At 46.8% G+C, this 26,583-nt stretch overlaps 1 protein-coding gene across 2 annotated transcripts in view; it reads right to left on the reverse strand.

The window, feature by feature from the left end:
• Window positions 1-1,516: 1,516 nt before the first annotated feature.
• The window catches only part of HPS4 (HPS4 biogenesis of lysosomal organelles complex 3 subunit 2), a 55,746-nt gene continuing 30,679 nt past the window's right edge, over window positions 1,517-26,583 (reverse strand). For both annotated transcript variants that reach the window (XM_061562081.1, XM_061562080.1), the window contains exons 13-14: window positions 2,500-2,593; window positions 1,517-2,009 (exon numbers count right to left, since the gene is read on the reverse strand). In XM_061562081.1, the coding sequence (XP_061418065.1) occupies window positions 1,838-2,009; window positions 2,500-2,593 (266 nt within the window). In that variant the 3' untranslated portion in view covers window positions 1,517-1,837. The remainder of the gene's footprint in view (window positions 2,010-2,499; window positions 2,594-26,583) is intronic.

Raw genomic sequence — 26,583 nt, forward strand, 5'->3', positions numbered from 1 at the left:
TGATCGATCGGATTTTCCTGCTCTCACACCTGGAGGAGCCCGATGGGCAACACATTCGGGCGCAATTCCCAGAGAGTCCTCCAATGAGGGGGGGGCAAAGCTAAATTAAGGAGAGAGTTTTTGGTGATTTTAATAGTTTTCCGAAAAACCTCATGCCAACAATTCAGTGCCAGATTATCCTAGTTGCAAAAGTAGCTAGCTACAACACGTGTAGTAGCTACAACACGTGTAGTAGCTACAACACGTGTAGTAGCTACAACACGTGTAGTAGCTACAACACGTGTAGTAGCAACACGTGTAGTAGCTGCATAAGTAGTAGCTGCATAAGTAGTAGCTACGGGCCCCAAACTTTCAAGGGCCCAGCGCTATAAATGCTTTCAAGCTATCAATTCCGGTTCAGTGATTCTGCACTTGCTCTATTACGATGGTACTATACTGCCTTCAACTTTTATGAGCGACTGGGTGTTTAAGGTTAGCGATTTGTCATATTATCTGGCTGTACAGCAAATGAAACAATACAATTACTTTACTATGCAAGTTAAAAATCTGTGTTTTAATGTTTTATTTTTATTTAGGGCCCCTTCATTTATAACATTTCCTACAGGCCACGCACTAGCTTCATCCGGCACTGCAACAATTTCAATTCAACAAAAGTGCACCATTTAATACTGAATCGATAACTTTGTTACAACACAAACGGGAAGCTATATTCTGTCGAGGCCGATCTAAATGCATACGCACAAATCTCTCACTTCTTGAGACCTCACTGCAGCTCAACTCCTCTCACGCCTCCTGCTTAGCACCTTGCTGGCTTTGGCTACGTGGCCCACATGGTCAAGCTACAGTGCGCATATTATGGATGCTGTGATAGTTCAGAACGTGGCTCAAAATATTAAACCAGATTCTGAATCGTCCCGTTCATAATCATTTGGTCATAAGATACCGAAAATGTTGGCTGCAATGACCAGATGTTCCAATCCCTGCTTTGTGCTTACTGTTGGGGATGGTTGCTCTTGGGCAACACTCGTCAGGTAGCTGTGGTGCTGGTAGTTGTGTTGCCGATAATGCCGGGAGTGTTGATGTTGTTGCTAGATGTTGTGGTGCTGTTAATCGGTGGTGCTAGTGGTGGTGTTGATGCCGATGGCAGAGGTCGTGCTCGTGTTAGTTGTTGCAAGTGCTGGTGGTGCTGCTTGTGGTCGGTAGTGCAGGAGATAGTAGTGCTAGTGGTGCTGCCGATGGTGGAGGTTGTGGTAGTGCTGATGGTATTGGTAGCCCTCATTAGGTGGTTGGTAGCGCACGAGGTACTGGTGGTGCTATTAGTGCTGGCTTTAAATTTCGATTTAAAGCTTTCGTGACTGCAGGGATTCATCTTCTTGGTTCTTTCGGTAAAGTCACGTAGAATGGAAATAATAAAAGAAAAAATATATAAAACATAATAAAATGTTATTATGTAAATTTTTTATTATTTTATTATTTCCATTCTACGTGACTTTACCGAAAGAACCAAGAAAGTGCTGGCTTTGGTTATTATTGTGATGCTGATGTGGAATTGGTTGTGGCACTGGAAGTGCTGGTGTTAGTGGTTAGTAGTGTGTTGCGGTTTGTAGTGCAGGACGTACTGCTGCTAGTGGTGGTTATGGTGTTGATGCCGATGCTGTCGACGGCGCTGGTGTTATTTGTTGTCAGCGGTGCTGGTGGTGAGAGTGGGTGGGCGCCGGTGTTATTTGTTGGCAGCGGTGCCGGTGGCGGTGAGAGTGGTGGGCGCCGGTATTATTTGTTGGCAGTGGTGGCGAGAGCGGCGAGGGGCTCCGGCGCCGCTTTGGGGGCCCACGTGTCGTCAGGGCAGGTTGATGCCGTGCTGCTGCAGTTTGGAGCGAGCGGCGCCCGGGAGCCGGTAGGTGCCGTCTGCGAAACCGGGCCCGACCATGCCGCTCCGCTGGGACGGGCTCACCTGGAAGAACACCTCCTGCGCCGGCGTCTGGGCGCCGTACACGCACGCCGTGCTGCTCCTGGGTCACAGCGCGCCCAACCGGGAGAGGGGTGGGGGCGTGCAGCGTTTAACGTTTCGTTCTAATGGCAGCGCGTGAAGATGAAGGCGCGGCCCTGTAATGACTTGGTCTCGGCCACTGCTGGCAGAAGGGTCTCCACTAGAGGGAGCTCGCGAAGGGATAGTGACCCACTCTTCCACACTGGCCAGACGTCTTGGAAGAGGTAGGAGTACCCATATTTTACCCCATCGCACAGTTGCTGCCATATGAATATACTTGCCCCGGGCACAGGGATGTGGAATTTCCGCCACTGCCTCAGTGTGAAAAAGGAGACTAGCACCATCCTACACTTGTGTTTGAGCGACAAACCATTTTATGTTTTTGGTAGAGTAACTCGCGATTTCTTCCGAACATTTATAACTGCTCGGGCTAGCTGCCCAAACCAGTTCTTAATGCCAGTTCAGTGGCATGAGCTTCACGCAACCCCAGAGCACAATGCCCCACCGACTACCTGAGTGTTATCTCCGTGATGGCTGGAGAACGTCGGAACTCGGAATGCATGAGGGAGGCAGCACGGCACAGATCCCGCTCTGGCGTGGACGCACCTGTGCAGACACAAGCAGAGCAGAGGGAAAGATGCCCCTGTGTAGCCAACTCACACTTGTGGGATAAGTGCTGTTCGCGAGAGCCAATGAAGGCTGGAACAGCACACAATGGGGTGAGGAGGCGAGCACCATGTCCAGCCACCTTTGTCTCCACGGTGGTGATGCTTATTACACACTGCACATTTTAGGCTCAGTCGACCTAGGGGAGGCCCACGATCGGTTCACATATCACCGATGTTCACTGCGAGCGAGAATCGAACTCTGGTTGCCGGGTTTATATGGCAGTGCGCTGACACTACGGCTACTGCTTCGCACACGTACGTACATACATATACAAAGATCCCCCGTATAGCCTTGACAGACTGTAGGGGCAAGTGCTGTTAGTGCGTACATATACGCACACACTCACACACAAACCTCCCTAGTGGCCACTTCTATGGTAAACTAGACTCCCATATTAAACTAGACTTGTAAACTGGACTTCCATGGTCAACTGATATTCTATGGTAAAATGGACTCCCATGGTGAACTGCAGATGCCTGGATATCGCACGCACAGGCGTACACAAGTATAAACAGATGAACGCGCACGGCCGAGTCTGCACACACACACACACATGCGCGCGCATGAGCGCACACGTGCAAAAACGCATCCATTTCGCCGATGTCTGCGCGCTGTCATTTTCACGAAACGTCACGCGCGCGCATGTGAGCGTGTGAGCGTGCGCGTAGCCTCTGCCGGTCTGCTTGATCGGTGGTGACGTGACCCCCCGCGTGGCTCGGACGCTACCCCCGCTGCGAGCGACGCGTCGACTTGGACGTGCACCCCCTCCCCCCCCCCATGCAGGAGATCAAATTGGCAAATAAAATCTCAATAAATAAATGCAGATGCACGGCGATCACACGTCAGCAGCGGACGCAGCGATGGCAGATGACATTTCACACGCCGTACAGTGTCACACGTACTCTCCATTTTCACACGGCGTCTTGAAATTTAGTTGCGTTTGCACGCCATTTCAATCCAAATTGGATTGGATTTCTTAAATCATATTTTTACTGCAAGCTTGCTCATAGATAATAAACACAATGCATGTACAGTTGCGTATGATAATTCAATACCGTAACAGCCCACTGAGATACAAAATTATTTGCAAAGAAGATCGCGGTAAAAATATTCATCTTTCTAAGATATTCGTGTTTAAGTCAAATACAAAATGTGAAACTTAATATTCACACTGCTAAAAAAAAATCTTTCTATGGGATAATTGCAATCAGAGGTTAAGCTACCTCCTCGTTAATTGCATGATAATCAAATTACAATGCAAAATGCAAATGGCTGACTAAAATGTTAATAGCTCGGCATTAGAATGGACACGTGAGACAAAACTGACATGAAACAACAATGCATCAATTATTTGATTAAAATAGATAATTATATTCATGACACACATATGGAAGATAAACGAATCTATTATTTACGATTCATGCAAAGTTGATGCAAATAATGTGCAAATGCACCCGAGGGCTCGGGTAACGATTGAGACAGAAAACAAGAGGCAGCGCAAAAAAAGAGGCAAAGAATATATACACAAACAATACAGACAAAAGAGCGACAAAGAATAGATTTTGTGGTGGTCCATTGTCACACACCCACAGGCGTTGTGACCGATATAAACGTTGCACCCGTGGGGGTGGTGACACACATGTCAAGTGATTTACGGAATACTTTTTATTCAGATTTAGATATATGTTATACATGAAATGTGTCGATGATTTGACTCATCGTTGATTTTTGGCTTTAGGTCAAATTATGTTCTGGCCAAATATGGGCCATCACGACCCTCCACCAGCAAACACAGCTGAACAAATGCAAATGTCACGCGGCGTACAAGCGTTCAACGCACAAAGTATGTAACTTGTTGACCCGCCCCCCCCTATTGGACATCCGTGACGGAGAGAGCTCCAGAGGTCATCGGATTCCTCCAGGATAAATACAGATTCTGAAAGTGTTATCTCGTTTCAGCTCACCGGTAAGTTGAAGAACAATTCTCACAACAATATGAGACCTTCTTTATCAGTGGCAAAATATAGTAATAGGTTTTTACCCTTTCAACTAGTACAAAACTAACACTTTTATACAAGGGATCATGTTTGCAATAACCACAACACAAGCAGTCAAAATGCAAACAAAAAGAAACATTTAAGCTGGGTTGGAGGGGGAAGAGCGCCTCGACAAAAGCTTAAATATACGCTGCCAAGCCTGGTGGTGTTCATTCAGACACTGTCTTTCCGACAGACCTGTTCTTCACCTGAGGACGGCTGCTTGCGTTGTGGCCGAAACGTCGTGAGAATTATTTTATTATGTTTTATTTTTATTATTTCCCTTCTACGTGACTTTACCGAAAGAACCAAGAAGATGAATCCCTGCAGTCACGAAAGCTTTAAATCGTCAAGGATTACTCGCAACGTTACTCGATCGGGAAACGAAGCGACTGTCACCCCCCCAACACAGCGAAAAACCTAGGACGTTTGGAGGGAAAGAAAAAAAAGACTCGGTGAGGATTTCCTGAATTTGTGTAACCATGATAATGATAAGAAAATAAGGGATTACGCCCCTTTGTATGTTTAGAGAAATATCACTTCATAATCCCCCCCCTCCCCACAGCTATTTGACCCAAATACTGCCCTCCAGCTCAGTGCAAAGGTGTTTAGTTTTGCATGGCTTCGACATTTGTCCATATTTGGCCGGCAATGTCCTTCCATGCCAACAAAACAAAATCACGAATGCACATCGACAGGGACAATATGGCGTTTGTATTCAGGTTGATGGACACAACACTAAACCAAACAAATCAGCTGGCAACTATCCCAAATTCAGCCGCCTTGCAGACTCTTAGGGAAAACGCTGCGAGCTGGCCTGGGACACGGAGGGGGCGATTGCGGCCGAAAAACACAATTCCGTACCTTGGTCTTTCCCAGTGCTCGTGTCTTACGCATTGCACAAAGTACTCACTCGAGGCCGAGGTTCCCCAGAGGGATGACCATGACAGGTGCAGATGCCACTTTCCACAAACGATATCAAATGACCGGGAATTGAAGCGAGTGCACCGGCTTCAGAATGCATTGTGCGCAATCCACTGCAGTGCCGTTGAGCACACAACAAACACGCAGATCCCCCCCCCCCAATGTGACCTTTAACAGACTGCTGGGGTGTTATTTGGGAGCACCGATGAAGGCCGGCACAGCACCACGAAGAGGTGGGGTGGCCAACATCACACTCGGCCACCTCCGTCTCCCCGGTGCTGATGTTTTACACCGCAACAGTTACTCATTTAAAGGCTGAGCCGACCTAGGAGATACCCAAACCACAGTGCTGCTACACGTGCTCACTTGCACAGTAAACATGGGCACCACTCCAAGAACGTACAGTACTTAAATGCATGCACAGTTATCTCGAGATACCCCCTCTTAGCCATCGTATGCCTGCGTGCCAAGTACTGCTGGCATGTGCCTATTACAAATGTCACGGGGACACCCACGGGTAGCGGAGCCAGAGCCGATCCAGACGTGTCAGAAGCTGCTGCTGACACACGGAACCAAATATTACCTGTCCAGTAGAGCGGCGCGCATTAGTGCTGTGTCGGTGTGCGCTGCTGTGCACGGCTAGGAATTCAACCTCAATAACATCACCGCTCGGATGAAAGCAACAATGCTTTGTTCACATCACCAATGAACGCAGCCTGCACGGCATGCAAAGACAAAAGATCTCCCATATGGCCTTAACATACTGTTGGGGCAAGTGCTGTTAGCGAGCGCCTATGAAGGCCGGAACGGCACACGAGGGGGTGGGTGGGCCAGCACCACGCCCGACCGGCCTTTGTCTCCTCAGTAGCGATGTGGTTTACACACCGCATCAAGTACTCATTTGAGACCGAATAGACCTAGGGGAGGGGCCCAGGACCGGTTCAGATATTCGTCACTGGTGTTGGCCGCGAACGGGAATTGAACTCGGGGCGCCGGGAATCGAACTCGGGGCGCCGGGTTCATAGCGCAGCGCGCTAACCGCCACACTACCGCTCACCACGCACAAGCGTGCGCAGTCGCACACACACAAACACACACACACACTCAGGTAGTGCTAAACCTCAAGGAAGACAACGACCGAACCCTGCCAAACAGATGGACCCCTCCGCATGTCGACACCATGGCACAGACAATTTTCTATTGAGTCCAGGTTGGGCGGGTTGGGGAGGGGGGAAACGGTTTCGGAACCTTGCATCCCTCCGCTCCCCAGACGCAGCAATTTGTTTCCTTCCTTTGGTGGAAGACAACAACAAAAAATGAGAGATGGAACCCAAAGAAATATGCTCCGTGAACAGCCCCCATACCCTCAATCCATGCCGCTCCTAATTATACCAAACGTGGATTTCATGGTGTGGAGTTCTCCCCGAGCCCTTACATTTCCAGCTTTTGATGTGCCCTTAATGAATCCATAACTGAAGAGTGCAAATTAAAGTAATTAGCACGTGCAATAAAAAAAAACACCCAGCGTGCATTTGTATGACATTTATCCGAACCACTTCTCTGCCTCAAATTAACAGCTTCCGTAGCTTCCAGGCAGCCAACACTTGGCACAGGGAAACAATGGCTCAGTGTGGATCTCACGACTGGCAATCATGACAGTCGAGTGCCGATTGGCTTGCTCTCAGCATACTCAAAGCTAAGAAATGTAGCAAATCCACTACGATACACGGCCAATCTGGTGGCTCGTGCTCTGACGCGCAATTCGTTGACCACGATTCATTGCGTTCGACTTAAAAGCAACATGGGTTTGCAGACCGGGGGGTACTATTTATTGTTCATCAGAAGCATGGGGCGCAGAGTAATGATTCACCCCCTCCGCGATTTGATTAATTCTCACAATTAGGGGCGACGATTCAGTTCATTCCGTCTCATTTGTAGTCTATGCACATTTAGAGCCCTCAATCGATTCGCTGATGGACGAGGGGCCTACCAACGCCGTGTGGATCAAGGCGGTTATTCGACCGTACTTCACCTAGCCATTCATCGCGGGTCGGAGCAAGTGGGGGAAGCACAGAGATGGGAGCACAGAAGCACAGTCCAACAAAAGATTTTGCTTCACTGCCCATCAGATCGCCCCACAGCCGATAACAAAAGTGTTTGTGGTGGTCGCCCTTTCGAGCACTATCCTGGCACAACCCTGCTCAACTCCCGAGATGTGATGAGATCATGAGCATTTCCCCGTGGGTTTGGTCATATGCCTGCAGTGGTGTAGAACTCGTACGTTCCGTTTTGGTTTCTTTTCTGGCTAAATAGATTCCTACGTGCACAATTTGAAGCACGCCACGTAAGAATCCATTCAGAGAAGCAACTAATCGTTTACATGCCTACTGGGCAGTCGAGCAAGCAGCATATTAATCTAAGTTGTCTTGTGGTTGTTGTTGTTTGACTTGCATCTCACTGGGATTTATGCACACAGCGTTGGTGTACGGTGTTTTTTCTGCAATATTTTGCTGTCTTTTCTTGGATTATCTGTTTGCACTCAGTCACATATTCACTTTAAGATGTTTTTTTGTTCATGTTTTTGTTTGTTGCGGTTGCACCCGATTCAAGAGCCGAATGGCTCACAGGGCTACACCTAATAAATGAACTTGAATGTTCACCCCTGGTTCCTTCTCACCAAACCCAAAAAACTCCAATCACACTGCCCCTTGTTGGCGATTTTCTGCGGGGGTGGGGGGGGGCAGACTACCAAATCCTAAAGCTCTGCTGAGTGGACGTTTAAGACCCTGTTCAATCATTTACAAAAGTAGGTTACTGTGCCCTGCTGGTACAACAAAGAAAATCCCACTTTTTTTTACAATTACCTGGAAGCAAGTGAATAATTAATGACCGTATAGGCTGTTACCAAGGTAACCTTTGCTAAATAATGAATAAATCTGAAAGGGCTCTTGCGCGGCTCAAAGCGGTGCGTTGAAGAATATCGTTGATCAGACAAAACTTGCGGAATACAGCGACGCTTTACAGAGAGCACGGCTGGAATTGCACACCTCTCTCTCGAACCTTGAAATTCACATCCAGTAAGCAGAGTCATTAATTAAACCGGGGGTCACCTGGGACACGGGATATTAAAGGAAAGCGGTCTCAAGCCATCTGGATGACTGCACTTCTCTCCCCCTCCCTCCACTACTGGGATCCACATTCTGTCCGTTTCCCCCCGCACCTCAGGGGGTTTCGATAAATAGTGATGAAGAAGCGGGTGGCTCGGATTTGAGCTTCAGTTTTTCAAAGATTTTCCGTTAAGAATTCTTGTAAATAATTCTTTTTTGGGGTTTTTTTTTACTTTTTCACAACCCACGTGGTCCACATTATTGCCAAATCACGGCAAGGCTGCTCAGTGGTCGAGAGACAGTGGCTTATAATTGGAAAGTTGCGAGTTTCAATCCCGCTTGCGAGTTGACCGAGCCCATTATCCCTCTGGGGTCGATAAAATAGTACAAATTCATGGGGAAGTCAACATTAGTTGTCCTATAGACAGACGTGCATCTGCCATAGGGATGTGGACCTTACACCAAAGGTTCAGGGCTGTAAACAGGAGATGAGTACCTCATCAATGTTCATTAAAAAAAGCAAATTCGGGTTTTTACCTTCATAACTTGCTTTTTAAGTTAATGTCGCTATCCACAGGAGCGATCTTTGATATTCGCATTAGCACGATCCTGCAGGGTCACGTACGTGTGCAGAGTAGGCCTTCAAGACCGCCACCAACTCCTCGTAGTGCCCATGCCGGCTATTTGAGCAGTTTCTGTACATCAGAGACCCAACGCCTTCAAGCCCAGCGTGGCACAATCAGCAGCACAGACGCCTTGTCCCTCCTGTTCCTGGCTATGACTCTGGGGATCAGTGCCCAAGGGAGGAAGGCGTACAAGCCTGCCCTCGCTCCGCGGCATCATCGCAAAGGCATCCGCCGGCAGAGCCCCGATGCTGCAACGGCACGCGCAGGAGAAAGCGGCAGCTGGTGGCTGTCAACCAACGCAAAGACGCCGGACCTCTTAACGAACAGAGGCGACGCCGCACGAAGAATATCCTCCCCAGGTGCAGCCGCCGTTCTCCTGGGCCGATCCACCTGCGGCCGAGTGCATTGGCGACCGCGTGGTCCGGTCCCGGCCAGGGGAGACGCTCGCAGCGTTATGTGCCGTGGACTCCGCCCGGCTCAGCGGACCCCGACATGCTTCCTTCACCATCGCCACCGCCATCATATTCTCGCAGCGGATCGTCGTGGACTTCTCCTGGGCTTTCTCTTGAAGGTGCTGAAGGGCTATAGGTGAATTGGGCTGAAGCACGAGCAGGTTTATGCCGCCCTTGCCGAGGCTTGGCCATCTGCCCCTGGACTTGAATCCCGTCCAGATGGGTGCCCCCCACCCGCACAAGCTGGCATCCGTCTCCAGGATGAGGTTCGAGGGTGGGTCTCCCACTCGGAGGCCCCTCAGTGCAGGTTCCACTTTGCAGGTTCCGCTCTGTGTGAAGCACCTCACGTGGGTTTGTAGCCTCTTAAATTCGACACCAGATGTGCGGTGCCTGAGTGCACGTTTAGGGGCCACGCCACATTAATTCATTTATTTAGCCCAGCACTAATATTATCTTAAACGCACAAAACAAGGAGACGGGAAGGTGAGCAGAAGAATACCTTTCCAGCTTTGGTCTTATGTCTCTGTCTCTCTCTGCTGTCCCGATTGAAGGTGACCTTAAACCAACGCTGCACCCATCGCGGTGCAGCAATTAAAGTGAGGATTGTGGGTAGAGAGTGGAGAGTACATCAGGTGACGGTGGCAGGCACATGATGCCCATCTCGAAAACTACTCTGCACATGCCGATTAGTCTCTGCAGGAGCCTTCTCTATGGATGGTGGTACTGACAGACACATCACTTACTTATGTTTTAAATTAATAATATGGTAAGACTGACTTTTTTTTTGCCAGTTCACAAGGTCCTTTGTGGCCATTCGAGGCTACCAAGGGAGGCTAGGAAGATGCTTCTGCAGATTTCTATGGCTTGCGGCAACCGCCGCCGGAGGGCTGTGTGTGTAACCCTGCTGAATTATTTCTGGTCAAGGATGTGCTATTTATTTACTGCTGCAGCTTGCACAAGCAGGGTAAGGACAGCTCAGCGTGGTAATCGCCTCACGCGTCTATCTGTGCGTCCGCCCGCCCGCCCGCCCGCCCGTTACTCACTTATCCTTTAATCCACACGGCCACGTTACGCACTAATCCATTACCGCTCCTCACCGCCTATAAACGGACACATTTATCTGGAATTCCGCACATTATCTATTCAATTATCCATAAGGCCATTAATCTATTAATCCACTCATCTCATAATCCTATTTATTCATGAACCCATCTACCATATGCGCGACATGTAACCACGCATCACATCACTCAACCTGTTCATCCACTCGGTTGTCAACTCCCATTGTAAAGATGCAAATCTGAGATGAAACTCCTTATCGCTCGCCTTCGGAAGATGACATCTATCTTGTTTGACGTCGGTGCCGTGAACACATTCATTGAAATTGAAATGTGTTCACTTCCGACTTCCGACGGCTGCCCCCCGCCGAGCGCTATCGCCGCTGGAGAAGTCCGCGGCGAGTCATGCCGCAAATGTTCTTCTGTCCCGTTCACACACCGGCGTGTCTTGGAAGGCTGCACCATTTACATCCCGATGTCCAGCAACATTACTCATCACCACCAGCGCGCTCTACGCGTTGCACGTTTATCGAAAATTGTAGTTTGTGATTTATTCTTGAAGGAGCTCTCGACAACTGCAGAAATCGGAAGTGTTCAAATTAAATTATCACATGCATCTCACCAAAGGCAAACACAAGGGCCTTATATCCTGGCCAAGTGTAATCCAGCCGTCCCCGGTGATCTAATTAATTATCCCGATTGGGATCATAATTCAATTCAAAGATCAGATCCTCGTTCATTTTCAATGTCTCGTCTGTACTGCCACTGTCGCTTCATCTGCCTCGTTCGTTCCATTTTTCGTCCCACTGCCTTTAAAAAGCAACAAACGCTCCGTGCATTACAAGTTTTAATTATTGTCCTTAATGTTATTATGCAGATGAAACTCTACATCTTGGTAAGTGTGCTGAACTTCTTTTGCACCGTACAGAGCCAACCGTGCTAATCGGAGGTGCGGGGGAAGGACAATACAATTTCCATCCATCCTTGTCTTGGTCCGTTTCAACTTTACTGTGCCGAGCTGTTGGTACATACATGCGTGTGTACACATCTGTGTGCTTGTGTAATCGTTTGTGAATATGCACGCATGTTTATGTGTGTCGATGCTCATTCATTCACTCGATGTACAACTCGTACAAATCATTGCCCGTCAGCAGTTTGGTCCAGTGGGCTCCCTCCAGCGTAAACCACTTCTTAACCCAATGAAATAATTATTTTTACAAAATGTAACCATAAATTTAGTAACGTAAATTGGAGAGAATTTTCCAATGCGATCCTCGGCAATGGAGCACAATGGAACACGCTTGCTGGTGACATTTCCAACGTCCTCTCTGAACAGATGGTTTGCTTCATTAATGCCACGAAGGAGCGCCAGACTGAGGTGTGATTCACGGCGCCAAACCTTCGCACGATGCCACCTTAGCGCCCGCCACACATTCGCCGATCGACTCGGCTTCCCAGCCGAGCTCATTTTTGTGTGAAATGATTCATGGCTCTGCTGCGGCGCATTTCTTTTCTCGGAAACCAAAGTAAGAAAAGGTTTAAAAAAAAAAAAAGATTGCTACTAAATCACGTAACATACGACGGGCGCGGTGCACCTTCGCGCGGCGTTAACGCTTTGCGCCATCCTGCCGCTACACTGCGCCGGCGCCGCGCTCTTTGTCTGGGCTCGTCCGTAACGGGAGAAGCGTAATGTGACGTGCAGACGGCGAAATCCAGACGGAACAGCCCTGGATGGCCAGGAGGCGAGAGCCACACATCTCTAAACTACGTAAAGCTATAACCCAACACCCCCCCCCCCAACCCCACGTCTGCAGACTGTCAGCCACAGGGATTCATTTTATCCAATTTATGGCTTACCGTATTGCCTGTTTTGCGTGCGCACCTGCACACTACACACACACCTCTGTGCGGTATTATGATGCACACCTAAATTCAACGCACGCACGAACCACATCTGTATCAAGTGCTGCACTGAAGCGTTTGTGCTTGCACCACGCACAGGTGTTGTGTTTTATACTCGTGTATCAATCTGAAGAATTAATTACAATGATAAAAACAGATCACATACAGCCGTGCTATTGTAATTTAAAAAAATATACAAAAGAATATAGTCAATCCACCGATGGATTAAGACCTCTCCGCGATTTGGCATCTATTCGGGGAGGGGGTTCACACCTTACCTCACCACCCTGGTCAATGTGGGTTGGCGAAGGGTGGCCCAAGGCCAGTTCAGATGTCGGTTGTCCACGGACGTGAACGATCACACGGATCGATCTCGTCGCTGGGCTCAATTGCATCGTGCGCAGACCGCCGCACTACTCTCCCAACTCCATTTCGAAGAAGGCGTGTCCGTTGTTCCGGAAGCGTTGCATCCACGACAGCTATAGTCAACCGTGTTGATATTCAGTACGCCATCTTGCCGTCAATGGCCGTGAAAACCCACTTTTACATCCTTTGTGTGAGCCGGCCACTGCATGATTACTGGACATCTGTGAAAAAGAGCTTCATAGCTCATCGCATTCCTCCAGTCTAATTCCGAGGCCATTGTGTGCCGGTCTCAAAACCCACAACTGCTAGGCGCGACATCGAGACTGCATCACGCGTGATAAAGATTTAAGACGTTAAGCATACGAGGTGGAGTGTGTTCACATCAGAAGGTGCTCAGAAGTCTTTTCCACCACGACGTAAACCAGGGGTGGGGAACCTATTTATAATATCATTCGCGGGCCATACAAAATTATCAACTTAAAAATGAGCCTGTTATATTTGGTCAAACATTTAATTAACTCGCCCCTAATGTGATAGCTGGAACTGCTTCTCTTTGGCGAGGCGTGTGATGTTAGCTGGTATTAATGATGTTGCTACTCGCAACTGCTTTTCCAGGTTTGCTCTTAGATTTATTGAATTTCGAGTCCCGCCTGCGGTCCCCGCCCCTGACACAAACAGACGTAACGGACGTGACCAAATGTCTACTCCACGTCTCTTCCCTCCCGCGGGGGACACCTGGAAAGGTCACGCCAAACAACTGGCGGCACCTTCGGTGACATTATTCAAGTTACGTGTGGATTGCTTCCAGTGTTTGTGCAACTTTTAGCAGGGGAATTTCCCACCTCAGATCTCATGTGGAGATACTCGCAAACAAAACCTCCGTACGGGAGACGACACTTCTCAAGTAACAGGTGACTGTCCTCAGTATTTATATTACTCCAGCGGGGGTGGGGGGAGGCGGAATTCCTGCACAAAACATCAGGAATTAAAGGGACCCCCTTTCCCCCACCCCTGTAACTCACGAGGAGATGACATCGTCCCAGTACCATCGTGGTTTTGATAAAAAAATTTTTCCTCCTCCCACCACCTTTGTCTGTGCATTCACGAACGTCAGCAAGGATTACAGGTGTTGCCGGCCATCGCAGGTAAGGGCTCATAGAGGGTGAATGAAAGGAATTCTGCTTACTTTTGTGCATATTCCATGGACTCAGAAACCTGGGACAAAATATGTAAGGTGCACAGATGTCAAGCCTACCTCGCAGACTAACGATTGGTTATCACAGCCCTGCAATGTCCGTAGGCACGCACCACACTTTAATCAAACCTAAATTGGGTACATTTAGTTACGCTGCTTAGATGGCACCCGCTTCGTGCAACACGATACAGAGTGATGCAATTTAGTGCCACATTTATTACACACGCGATGATAATCAATTTTGAAATAAACCCATTATGATTTTAATGACGCAACTAGAGCACTTTGGGGCTAATCACACGTGCAGCGCCATTGGCTTACGAGCACCACAAAACCCAATTCCAACCGCCGGCGCAAGTGCCACAAAAGCAACAACCGCCCTCGCCCACACCCCCGGCCTACACCCCAACCCACAACCACAGCCGCTCACCCGCCGCCCCCTGCACGACACCACAAATCGGATGGCAATTTGCACTCAATAATGAATGCTCACAAGATGAGAGGGCCTTTATCACGTTGCGAACGATCCACATTCACACATCGGCCACACCCCCCCCCCCACTCATAGCTCAATCAAAGCCATCGCACTTGAAGGCAACTCCACTTGCTGGCTCATCCGACCCAACAATTTGACGTGAATTAAAATGGCTTTGCACTGCCTGCTGCTTATTGTAAGAATTATCGCGGATACAAAGCGAGGCCCTTTGTAGACTCATTGTGTAAGCCTCAGGGATTGTTAAAGAAAGCCAGCGATAATTGTCGTGTATCAACACGCATGCGCGAGCAATCCAATTGCATTTCGATTGTTTTAAATTTAATTGCTTTCATTTTTGCGTGGCCCTTTCAAATCAACAGCTACCACAATGTGGGTGTGTGGGTGCGTGGGGTCGAAAATCGGGGAAGGGACGGGGTGGAAGGTGTGCATGTACGCGTGTGTGCTTCACGCGCAAGCGCACGTGTGCGCGTGTGCCCGCTTCACACATGAAAAGTGGCGCAGTGATGCTTGCACTGTGCTATTATATCGGTAAGTGGGTCTGATACCAGACCGTGCATAATATCAGTGTAAGTAGCGTATAAACCTGCCCAGGGGCTCCCTTAGGTCGACTCGGCCCAAACCGAGTACCTAGTATGGCGTTTAAACACCAGGATTGGGGAGCCATGGGGTCACTCCACTCCTAGCCCCACACAACACATCTCCACCTCAGTTGACAACCTCAATTAAATACCAAGAATGGGGTCATCGTCGCTTTGTCTCGAGGTATGTTTTGGGGAGCGATAGTGGAGCAGTCGAGCGCACTGTGCGATCAACCCGGCGACCAGAGTTTGATTCCCGCTTACGGCCTAACACCGGTGACCGGTCCTGGGCCTCCTCCCCTAGGTCAACTCAGCCTTAAGTGAGTATCTGATGCGGTATGTAAAAACATCAGCGCCGGGGAGAGAAAAGGCGTGGTGCTGGCCACCCACCCCTTGTGTGCTGTGCTGGCCATCATTGGTGCACGCAAACTGCACTTGCCCCAATAGTCTGTTAAAGGCTATACGGGGGATATTTGCCTTTGTATGTGTCGCGTGCGTGGTCAGAGGAGGTGGGCCGAAGCAGTCATAAGTAATGGTTTAACATGCATCATACATTAACGTATACAGCACGCAGCACAACCAAGTGTCTCCCCCTGATCAAACAAACACGGGGTCATCTCCATTGCCGGACCTAAGTGAACAAATGGGGCCCATTATATGGCAAGTGATGAGAACGGTCAACTTCCCGCAAAGAGACACAGCACTCATTTGATCAACCCTGGAAGGATGGTAGGCCTAGTCGAGCTCCAACCGAATTCGATTCCGTCTGATTTTGTTAGTTGAAAGAGCTCTTCCCTATTGCTTACTCGGCTGGATCGAACACATTTCATATCATGCGCACAAAGTATATACAATACGTATATATACACCACACCGTTTTTGTCTTTGTTAACCTGTTCCCGTGGGACGAATGCGTAAACACAAGCCTGCCTCGTTAAAATTAATAGAGCAAATATTTCAGACATTCCAAGATTACCTGCCAAAATGTTCGTGAACACGGTGGGAATTGCCCCTTGGGAAGAGGGGTGGCTTTGCCCAGGCAACGCAACACATCGCGGAGGTGAAGCCGCTGCAGATCCGTGCACGCTTCAAATTGGTGCTCATTTAACGGATGTTCGCGGCCTCGGGAGCGGCCAATTAAAATACCCCCCCTCCCAAAAAAAATACCGGATTTAATTAATCAAAAACAAAATTTCTAATTGAAAATTTAATTCGGTTAACCGACAAAGTAATTAATTCAAGAAATGAAGGTAATGGGGGAAAATGCTCCACAATACGTGGTGATTACACACAGGCGCCGAAGCAACAGTGTTCACGTTCAACCACCGCCCACATAACGGCGACAGTCACAGGGCCACGGACACTCATTAATGCGTTCAACTGCACCACGCAGAAACTGAACGGCAAAGCGTTCAATGATGATTCACCTCCATTGCCTCACGACAAACAAGCAGCGTCGTGATTCAGAGTTATGATTAATTTCAAGAAGCATTTCTTTGTTTTATTGTTGCCAATTATGGCCGTGAGCACTGTTTTCTTCAACTCACTGCCGAGCTGAAACGATTGCAATCGGCTCACCGTTTAGAGCTTGTACACGCGGCAATTTCACTTGCTTGGCCGTGTCGGTTCGTGGAGGGTTACGCCACCTAACCCCCAGAAAAATTAATACATTTTGCTCGTTTCGTTTGTGCCATCTCATTTGTTTGTGTCCATTTCGTTTGTTTATTCGGTCAGCCGAAAGATAACCAGTAATAATACTTTAAAATATAAATATGGCTTCAACTGCAAAATGTCTAAGTGTTCCTGAATAATATTCATGTAACAATATTCATCATTTATTAATCATCAGACACCAATATTGACAGCATCATCATAAAAAATCAACACCTTCACAACGTAGTAATCGGCTCCTCGAAAGGTGGCTTTACCAACCCATTGATCTAGGAATGCTTAGAACCCCCATGCTACCCTAGAAAGGATCTCTTTGCTTGTCTAATGAAGTTGAGTAGTCATAGTTGTTCATGTCACCACACCTTGACATCGTTTCCTTCCTTCTGCTGGATCCTGCAAATGTTGCCCAACTGGCAGTTAACCTGGGGCACCGTGGTGGCGAGATGTTAAGTAGCTCGCCCAGTATACAGGAGGTCGTGTGTCCGAGCCCAACACTACAGCTTGTATATTCTAAGTTTGAATGCTCTCCCCGTGGTCGTGTGTAATTTTCTCTGGCTCCTCCGGTTTTTCCCTCCACATTTTGAAACATGTGTTGAGTATTTGGCCGCTATACATTTCCACACGATACGCCAAAACACTAAGATGGAATTTGTGGCCAGGTTGCTTCTGAAAAAGAGCTATATAGCTCAGTGGGCCTTATTTGGTAAAATAAAAAAATATTAATTAGTTTCGTTTCAAAGTCGACTATTAAAATATTTCCCATCTGCCATTAAGTGTCAGATGGTTACCTGCCTCTGGGTAACACTCCAATGTCTGTTTTGGTAACCTGCCCTCTGGAATTTTGCACATATGCCTCCCCAATCAGCCTCCCCTCCAAAAATGCTTTATTTCCTCGCTCTAAATTAGATACAAAGCCATGATAAAGGCGTGTAGATTCATGTTCAAATCCATGATTTCTGTAAAATAGCAAAAATAGCAATAAAACCATTGTCCAAATTTACTGTTGCTATCAATGCATATCAGCGCAAGCCACTATTATCCGCTGCTGGATGATTGTCTACCTGTTCCATTACCATCCCATGCCGTTCTGCAATACTAACAATCTACCTCACTCCTGCAGCACGAATCGATTTCATCGCTTCATCTTAGTGGATGTCGTCCTCTCCCTTGGCCGCCATTCCACCACCAGTCTTTGACAACTGACCGTTAATCACCTCAAACGACGTGTCCTCGCCAAGCCCACTTACTTTTTATTTTAAACCGTCAACGTAATATTTCAGATGTTTGCATTTGTTTTCTTGACACTAGTGCTCTATTAAATCTAGTTGTGTATTTGTACTTCTACTACTACGACCGCATTGCAACCGAGTAAATGACAATTGTAATGATATTCTCTGTAATGCATGATTAAACGAGTAATCGATGTGCAGCCGGATTTACCACGTGCACACACACGACGCCAAGCGACAATCCTGTCGGGCCCCCCGGCCTTCATCCTCCAACCCTAGGCCCTCATGGGACCGAGGAAGGAGGTGGGGGGGCAGAGGAGTAAAGGCCACCAAGCACATGGCTCTCCCACCCGCGATCGGATCGCTGGATCATTCTCTCGGCAGGCAAGCACATTATCTAGCCTGGAAAAGACATTTCAAGTGAGGACACCACATCGATTTTTGCAACCGCTTCAACCCCACGGCCGCTCATTACCGCACGGTTGTGCTCTCATGGCATCAAGACCCAACGGTGCATCTTGAGGGGGAATTGCGACCGGTGATGGCATTTTACGCGAACAGGCAGCACAAGCCGGCTAGACATGACAAATGAAAAATAATGAGGATGGCAACATCATGACCATAATCTAATTGCCAAGTAAAGTGAAAACAAATCAAACGGGGCAAAAGTGCTACATCGCATCTTTTGCCAACCACCGCAAAATTATTTGCCACCCTGACAGAATATTTACACAGCAAGGGACAATTAATCATGCTCCGATAAACTTACACACAAACAAGGGGAATTCATCGGAGAATTATGTGTACACCTGATTCCACATGCAAGGGTAACACCCAACCCCATCCTGAAAGTGAAGAGTATCAAATCTTTAATTAGGGAATTGTTGTTTTTCCATTAACCCTTTGAGAGATCTAAAATTCGTGCCTGATCTGCTTGCCGATCGGCTAAACAAGTTTCTCTATCAAGTCCTCATATAATGAGATGAAAAAAACTCAATAAACAAATGTAGTGAGAAGACTTTAAATTACAAAGGCGCTTTTAGAGGAGCAGCAGCTTGAAAAAAAACACTTTCAATAAACCACAAGTCTTGGCGTCGACATATCAAGATGGATGCCATTAGAAATATAATACGTTTCAGCCAACGTCTTCCCTGGATTAGTCACGTCTCCTGCCGTTAGACCAGTTGCAAACGTGGCATCTGCAGCACAATATACACCATGCAAACCTTGCGCTGGCTTTACTAAATATGAACAACTGGCGGCTTGATATAAATTGACCACGTTTGACTTATCGTCCAAAATGCTCAATGATAACAGATTTTACGTAGACGATGGGGAACTCTAAGCAGTTCCATTCACACAGGTCCTCCTTTGAGTGGCAAGAATGCATTTGTCTGCACTCAAGCCTCAACCCCATAAACTCTAGAATCCACAGCCAAGACCACAAACAATGTATCACATTTCACAATAATTAATAAATAAAGCAACTTGGTACGTTTGACAGTAAAGCCTCAACGTATGAATTTTCACGAGGGAGGCATCATCCCGTTGGTCATGGTGTGGCTTTGATGGGTTTATCGTGCTGTAGCGAAACCAGACGTGATGGTCTTCTTGGTTCTTTCGGTAAAGTCACGTAGAAGGGAAGTAATAAAATAATAAAAATAAAACATAATAAAATAAAATAATTCTCACGACGTTTCGGCTACAACGCAAGCAGCAGTCGTGAGAATTATTTTATTTTATTATGTTTTATTTTTATTATTTTATTACTTCCCTTCTACGTGACTTTACCGAAAGAACCAAGAAGATGAATCCCTGCAGTCACGAAAGCTTTAAATCGAAAAAAAATTCAGACGTGATGGGTTCATGCCTGCCATGCCTTCCATATCGGCAGAATGGTGTTACCTGCCAGGCAATCAAGGAGGAAACTGCTTTTGTGTATCACGGGCTGCGGCATGCCATCGCGCATTCGTCATAGGATTAGACAGCTGACAGGGTTAATTCCACGTCCCATAATACCACACTGCCATCTCAGCCCACCGACAACGCTCATTTCAGCGATTAAATATTAAAGTGGCACGATGCGGTGATCTAACATCGAGATGGCGCGGGGATAATGGTGACCCTGCATGGAGAAGCTCATGGGTGACCGACGTCCATCTGCTCTTGCCCAAAAAAATGGCTTCCAGCATTAAATTCTCAAGGCTGACTGCCCGGGGAGCAAGAGGACGCAAATGCTCAGGATGAGTGGCTTGAACTTCGCGCAGGAGGGAGCCCCTCAGTTGCAGGCCGCTTTTGAAATTGTTGTAAAAATGTATGATTGACATTGCCGTGAGGTATGTAAGGCTCAACTGAAGGACGAGGATTCCATTATGTGTCAGGATTGTGAGATAAATACAACGATAATTGGCGCGCGATAAGTCGAACAATACTGATTCTTATTAATCAACACATTCTTCCTAATATTTAATTTGTGAACTGTATTTTGAGCGTTGATATTTTTTTTCAAAAGTTTATTTTATTTGAAATTAAATAGTTGTCTGAATATGCTTTCACACACTTCTGAAAAAGTGACTCGATATCCATTCATCGTGTCTGGGCCACACAAGACATCATGAGTCGTGACGTAGCCAATATGATGGCATGTGGCGTGGTACCAACGAGGCTCGATTATTGCAACTATATGGGATGTCTGACAAAAACATTACCAAGCTGCAGCGTGTACAAAATTCTCCGACACGTGTCATGATGGGTACTGCAAGATTCGACGATGTCCGTGCAGTGCTTGCCGAGCTGAGATTGGCTTCCGGTTGCCAAACAAATACATAAGGTCGCACTCATTAAACACAAAGTGCTTTCCACAAAGGACCCACAACACCTTGCTGATCTCGTCAAGGAGCTAAACCCATCACGCGAACTTTGGCCATCCTCGCAGAGGCTTTTGGCAAGCCATCGAACAAAGATGCTCACTGCGTCGTGCGCTTTCAGATGTGCTCCTCCAGACGTCTGGAATGCTCTTTCTTCCGATATTAGGAAGCCACTAGAGCTATGCAATTTGAAATTTGGATTGCAAACGAATTTCTTTATTACATATTTTTGTTTAGTTGGTTATCCTTGCCCTGCACCTCCGATTAGCACGGTTGGTTATGTACATTGCGCATTAAGCTCAACATACAAACATATAAGATCTCGCCAAATTCAAAAGTGCAAGAGCACAGGCGCTACGATGCAGCCGTCTTTCAAATGACCCATGCTCCTGAGATTAAAGGGCAGGATTGCGTGTCAAATGGTGTCTCCTGCTACAGATCAAAACAGACACCACTTAGTGTAATAATACGGGGAGTAAGCCTCTGCCGCTTTGATGCTCATGTCTTCGGAAGACCTGACAGAAGATTCCCCAAGGTCAAAGCAGTCAGTGGAATCGGAGGCATGGATAGCAGTGTAGCCCACCATGCAGGCAGCAAGACCTTTTTTAGGATGGATTTCAGAATTCCATGCCCATGTGACTATTGACAAGCTGGTGTCCACATTGTCCCAGGTTACGTTGATAAAGGGCAGTGTAAAAACTACAACAGGCCGTCAAGCCTGTCCGTTGCACGGGCCAATTCCTCCAACTCTCTGAGTTTAACAGGAAGTAAAAAAAAGGAAACAGGAGCCATTTTACAGCTTGAAATGTACATTCACAGCAGCGTGGGACCTGAGTTAGAGAACATAAGAGGAGGAACTTGCATCTCCTTTGGAAATAATCAAAACTGAGGCGTGTTAAATTCTGATCTCCCTGCAGCTCATAATGAGCGAGGTGCAGAAAGAGCTTCAAGTGTTTGAAGTGTACGTCTCTAAAGTTCTGGATTTAAAGATTTGAATTCGAGTGTAATAAGAATAGCATATCTTGCCTTGGCTTTCCAATACGGACTGTAGAATTCAACATCTTAACCCAGGTACGCCCACTCTAAGAATCTCGTCGAGTACCACAGTAACCAATCTCCATCAGCTCCAATGGTTCTGGTATCATCGCTACGATCTAACTCATTTTGAGTCACAAATGGGCCCGAAGCTCAGTCTGCCCTTCAAATGCGTTTCAATGTCGTCTTGTGAAAAAGTTGCTTTTTGTTCGCAGGGATTTCCACTGTCAGCCTCCAAATCACGTTTAAACGGATGTGTGGATGCTTTAGAGCACACAGAGAGTGGGATTTTTCCACCTATTCTGGTTGGATTGACAAATACAGAAGCAAGGCTGTTTAAAAGACAAAGTGAAGCCACCCCACAACTCTCCTGGATCAATCATCCTGTCTTGATAAATGCTGACGACATTGATCCGGTTTACTATCATGCATGGGATGGAGATAAGGGAGAGGGATTCCTTCCCTTCCCCGGCAAATATGTCAATCTTGTTGTAAAGTGGGACGAGGCGAGGATGGCAGAGGTGCATGCCTTACCCCCCCGGCACTGCAGCCAACGAGCCAGTCAAAGTTCAACAAAGGAGGCAATCCTGAAATGTTAATCATGCCTTAACATCATTCAAGAGGAGTGAGATAACGAGGGAGATCGATGCAGTATTAGCACGCCAAATCAACACGACTCAATAAGCTCTTGCATTGTTACGACTGGGCAGGCACTAGACCTATCTGCATCCTACGGCGATTCAACCAACTTCTTCTCCGCAACAATGTGGCTGTTAAAACTGATGCCCCCATGTCACTTTGGTGGGCCGGTAGATAGCACCCTCTAATTATACACCCAGTAGTGTGTCAATTTGTGCATCTGTGTATAACCGTCAGTCTCTCGGGGTGCACATGTCACCTTTTTAGAGAATCTTGTGCCGATGCGTCCCTGTATGTGCGTCGGTGTGCCTGTGCTCGCTAACAGCACTTGTCCTCAGCAGTCTATGGAGGCGAGATGGGTGGTCTTTGTCTTTGTGTCAGTATACATGTGTATGGCACAGTGGGGAGCAGTAATTTAGTGGTCAGTGTGCTGCGCTACAAACCCAGTGTCCCGATATTCTTAGGTTTTTTCGGTTAAGTCACGTAAGTAAAACATCAAAATAAAAATAAAATAAAAATCACGACGTTTCGGAGGCATTTTATTTATTTATTTTATTTTTATTTTGATGTTTTACTTACGTGACTTAACCGAAAAAAAAACCTAAAAATATGAATCTTTGCAGTCACGAAAGCTTCAAATCTAGAACCAGTGTCCCGACTTTGAGTTCCCACTCATTGCTAACACCAGTGACAAATATCGGAGCCGGTCCTGGGCCTCCCCTAGGTTGACTCTGCCTCAAGTGAGAACATAGTGCGGTGTGCAAACATAGCCACGCAGAAGGCAAAGATGACCAGGCATGGTGCTGGTCACCCACCCTCTTTGTGTGTTGTGCCAGCCTTCATAAATGATTGCAAACTGCACTTGCCCCAAGTCTGCTCAAGGCTATATGGGGGATCACTAGCACAGAGGGGAGTACAGGTGGTGAATCTGCCAGCCATCTCAGTCAGTAAAACCATAACACTTGATTCTGTCATATGACTTCCTGCCAGCCAGCAACAGTTCACGTGGCCTCGGCATGCACCTGAGCTGACAAGGCGCCGTAGTGACGTCACCAATACTTAGTGGCAAACGAAGTTGTTATTGTGCATGTCACTTGCTACAGGTCACTTTCTGTGTTTGCATCTTAATGTCACCTTGTCCAAGCACAATACATTTTAATGCCATCCTATCAACAGGACAATTCAACCCTTATTAGACCTTCAACAAATGCTCCTGCACGCTTCATGTTTAACAAATCCTATTAGTCAACAACGGGAAGCTCCTACCACTGCCAATGATTCCACTGCAACGAATGCTAATCCACACCTTCCACCGACACCTTCTCATTGGTCGAGATATGGACAGCCATTGTTTATTATAATCGGGGCCTCTGCATGAATTTATCCACATAGGGTTTTGTCCAACGGTAATATGTATTTATTTCTAATAAATTAACTTGAATGAAACCTCACGAATTCCAACTCTCACTCTTCAAATCCATAAACGACTTATAACGATATTTGAAGATTAAATAAGGCATTTATGATGTAGCGGCCTAAAGATGAATGATAACATCTGGGGCAAGCTGAGAATAATTTGCATTATTTCAATCAACTTCACTACGCTTTACCGTTTCTTTTGCACCGCTGATGTAATTTCGGTGCTGAAATATTACCAACTCAACGCGAATAATAAAGTATAATTTAATGTTACTATTTATATTCAGCTTTGAGGATTTTCTCCTGACCTTGTGCATAAAGATATTAAGGAATACTGTTGTGCGTAATGACGTTCATTAATATTTTAACGGAAAAGCACATGGGTCTTCCATTGTCATAATGGTGGCATTTATAACACATCCACCGTTAAGTGAGAGCTATTGTCTTAACTATATTAACGTCTTGCATTATGCGCAAAGACAGCAAGATGTACGGTTTAAATTCCATGTGAAAATGTAGCATACTGCACTGCAATGGTGTGCACAATGAGAAGCTATTGTTGATTATTCGGAATCTTGTTTTATTGGGATTTAATTCAAACACCCACACACAGCTCTGCACAATGCATGTGCACGCACAACACAAAGACACACGTGCAGCCTACGCAGGCTGTTGGGGCAAGTGCTGTTAGGGAGAAGCACCTATGAAGGCCGGCTCGGTCAACGAAGGGTCAGTGGGGCCAGAACCATTCCTGGCCACATTAGTCTCCCCAGTACCAATGCTTACACATCATACCAGATACCCATTTGAGGCTGAATCTACCTAGGGGAGGCCCAGAATCGGTTCAGATAATCACCACTAAGCCATAGCCAGGAATCGAACTCGGGCCGCCTGATTCGTAAAGAAGTGCGCTAGCCACTACGCACACGTGCACCCACAAAACACACAGACACAAGTTATGTGTATGTATGTAAATGTTTGTGTGCATACGTATGCACACACAAACACTAATTCATGGGCACTTTTTATTTATTCATTTTTCAAACGAAGACCACCATAACGGCATGTTCTGCAGCCTACAAAAATGTGCATCTATCTAACACTCACACATAACGTTGGGAAAAATATTATTTTAAAATATATATCGACTGAGGGTGGGAATCAAACCGCTGACCGTGCACAAGCTGATGCAATCACAAATCGGCTCACCAGCAGGTAGTCCAAAAAGTCACGTGCACAGACAGAACGGCAGACACTAAGAGCCAGACACAGACACGGCTCACAGTTCTCCCGCCCAGCAAAGGCGACAGTGTAATTAAAGTAGTCTGGCTTGAACGCAGTGACAGGAGCTCAATAGCCCATTGATGGGTTGTGATAACACATCCACAACTCGGATAAGGGGACCACGGGCGCTCTCCCCAATGCACACACACCGTTCATTTCGGATGGCGCTCATTACCCAACACTTTCATTCCAGACCGCTCGTATTTTCAATTATTTTCTTTGTTACAATTTTTTATCGCACTTTTTACTTCTCAAGGAGGCGCGCGTTGGATATATTGTGTTTTCTGAACCGCAATTGGTTATCTTAATATTGTAATTTATACACTCGCAGTGTGTGTGCGCGTGACAATGCGTGCGTATAAATATGGGCACACGCACACAGAAAGACAAAGTCCCTACATTAATATTGGCGACACTGATGATTTGCGTTGCAAGTCACCACGTGTAGTGAATGTGTGAATAAATACAGCAATTCCATGTTTTTGCACAGACAAGGTGTTTACACAAATGTACACGCACACTAAAAATGTGTGTGTGTGTGTATATAAAAGCATACTCTATACCAGGGGTCGGCAACCAAAATAAGAAGAAGAGCCATTTCTTTCCAATTCGGTACAAAATTCAGTATTTCAAGAGCCGCAATGCATCTGAGTACATTCTGTACATATCGTCAAGAAGCAGCCCGTAAAGAGCCGCATGCGGCTCCGGAGCCGTAGGTTGCCGACCCCTGGTCTATACCGATGGTGGAATTAAGCTGCTGTTACCTGTAAAGGGGTCTGTATAAAAACATTTTAAAGCAATAGAAGCTTCCATTAGCTTGTGTTGATAGCTACGTAATGTGAACAGACTTCCTTCCTGTACAATAACAGTTAACAGATGAGTCACCCATGGTCATTTTAAGTGCATGTACACATGAAGGAGCTGGCACAATTAACGCGTTGAATTTCAGACCTTGGTATTTTATTCTCACAAATAATTCTTATTTGTTTTCATATTTCGTTTATCCTACGATGTTGCAGGTCCTGATCTGGTCTATTTTACTG

Source organism: Lethenteron reissneri, chromosome 28 (genome assembly GCF_015708825.2).
Source record: "Lethenteron reissneri isolate LAM-NWPU_2019-01 chromosome 28, ASM1570882v1, whole genome shotgun sequence".
In the NCBI taxonomy this organism is placed as follows: domain Eukaryota; kingdom Metazoa; phylum Chordata; class Hyperoartia; order Petromyzontiformes; family Petromyzontidae; genus Lethenteron; species Lethenteron reissneri.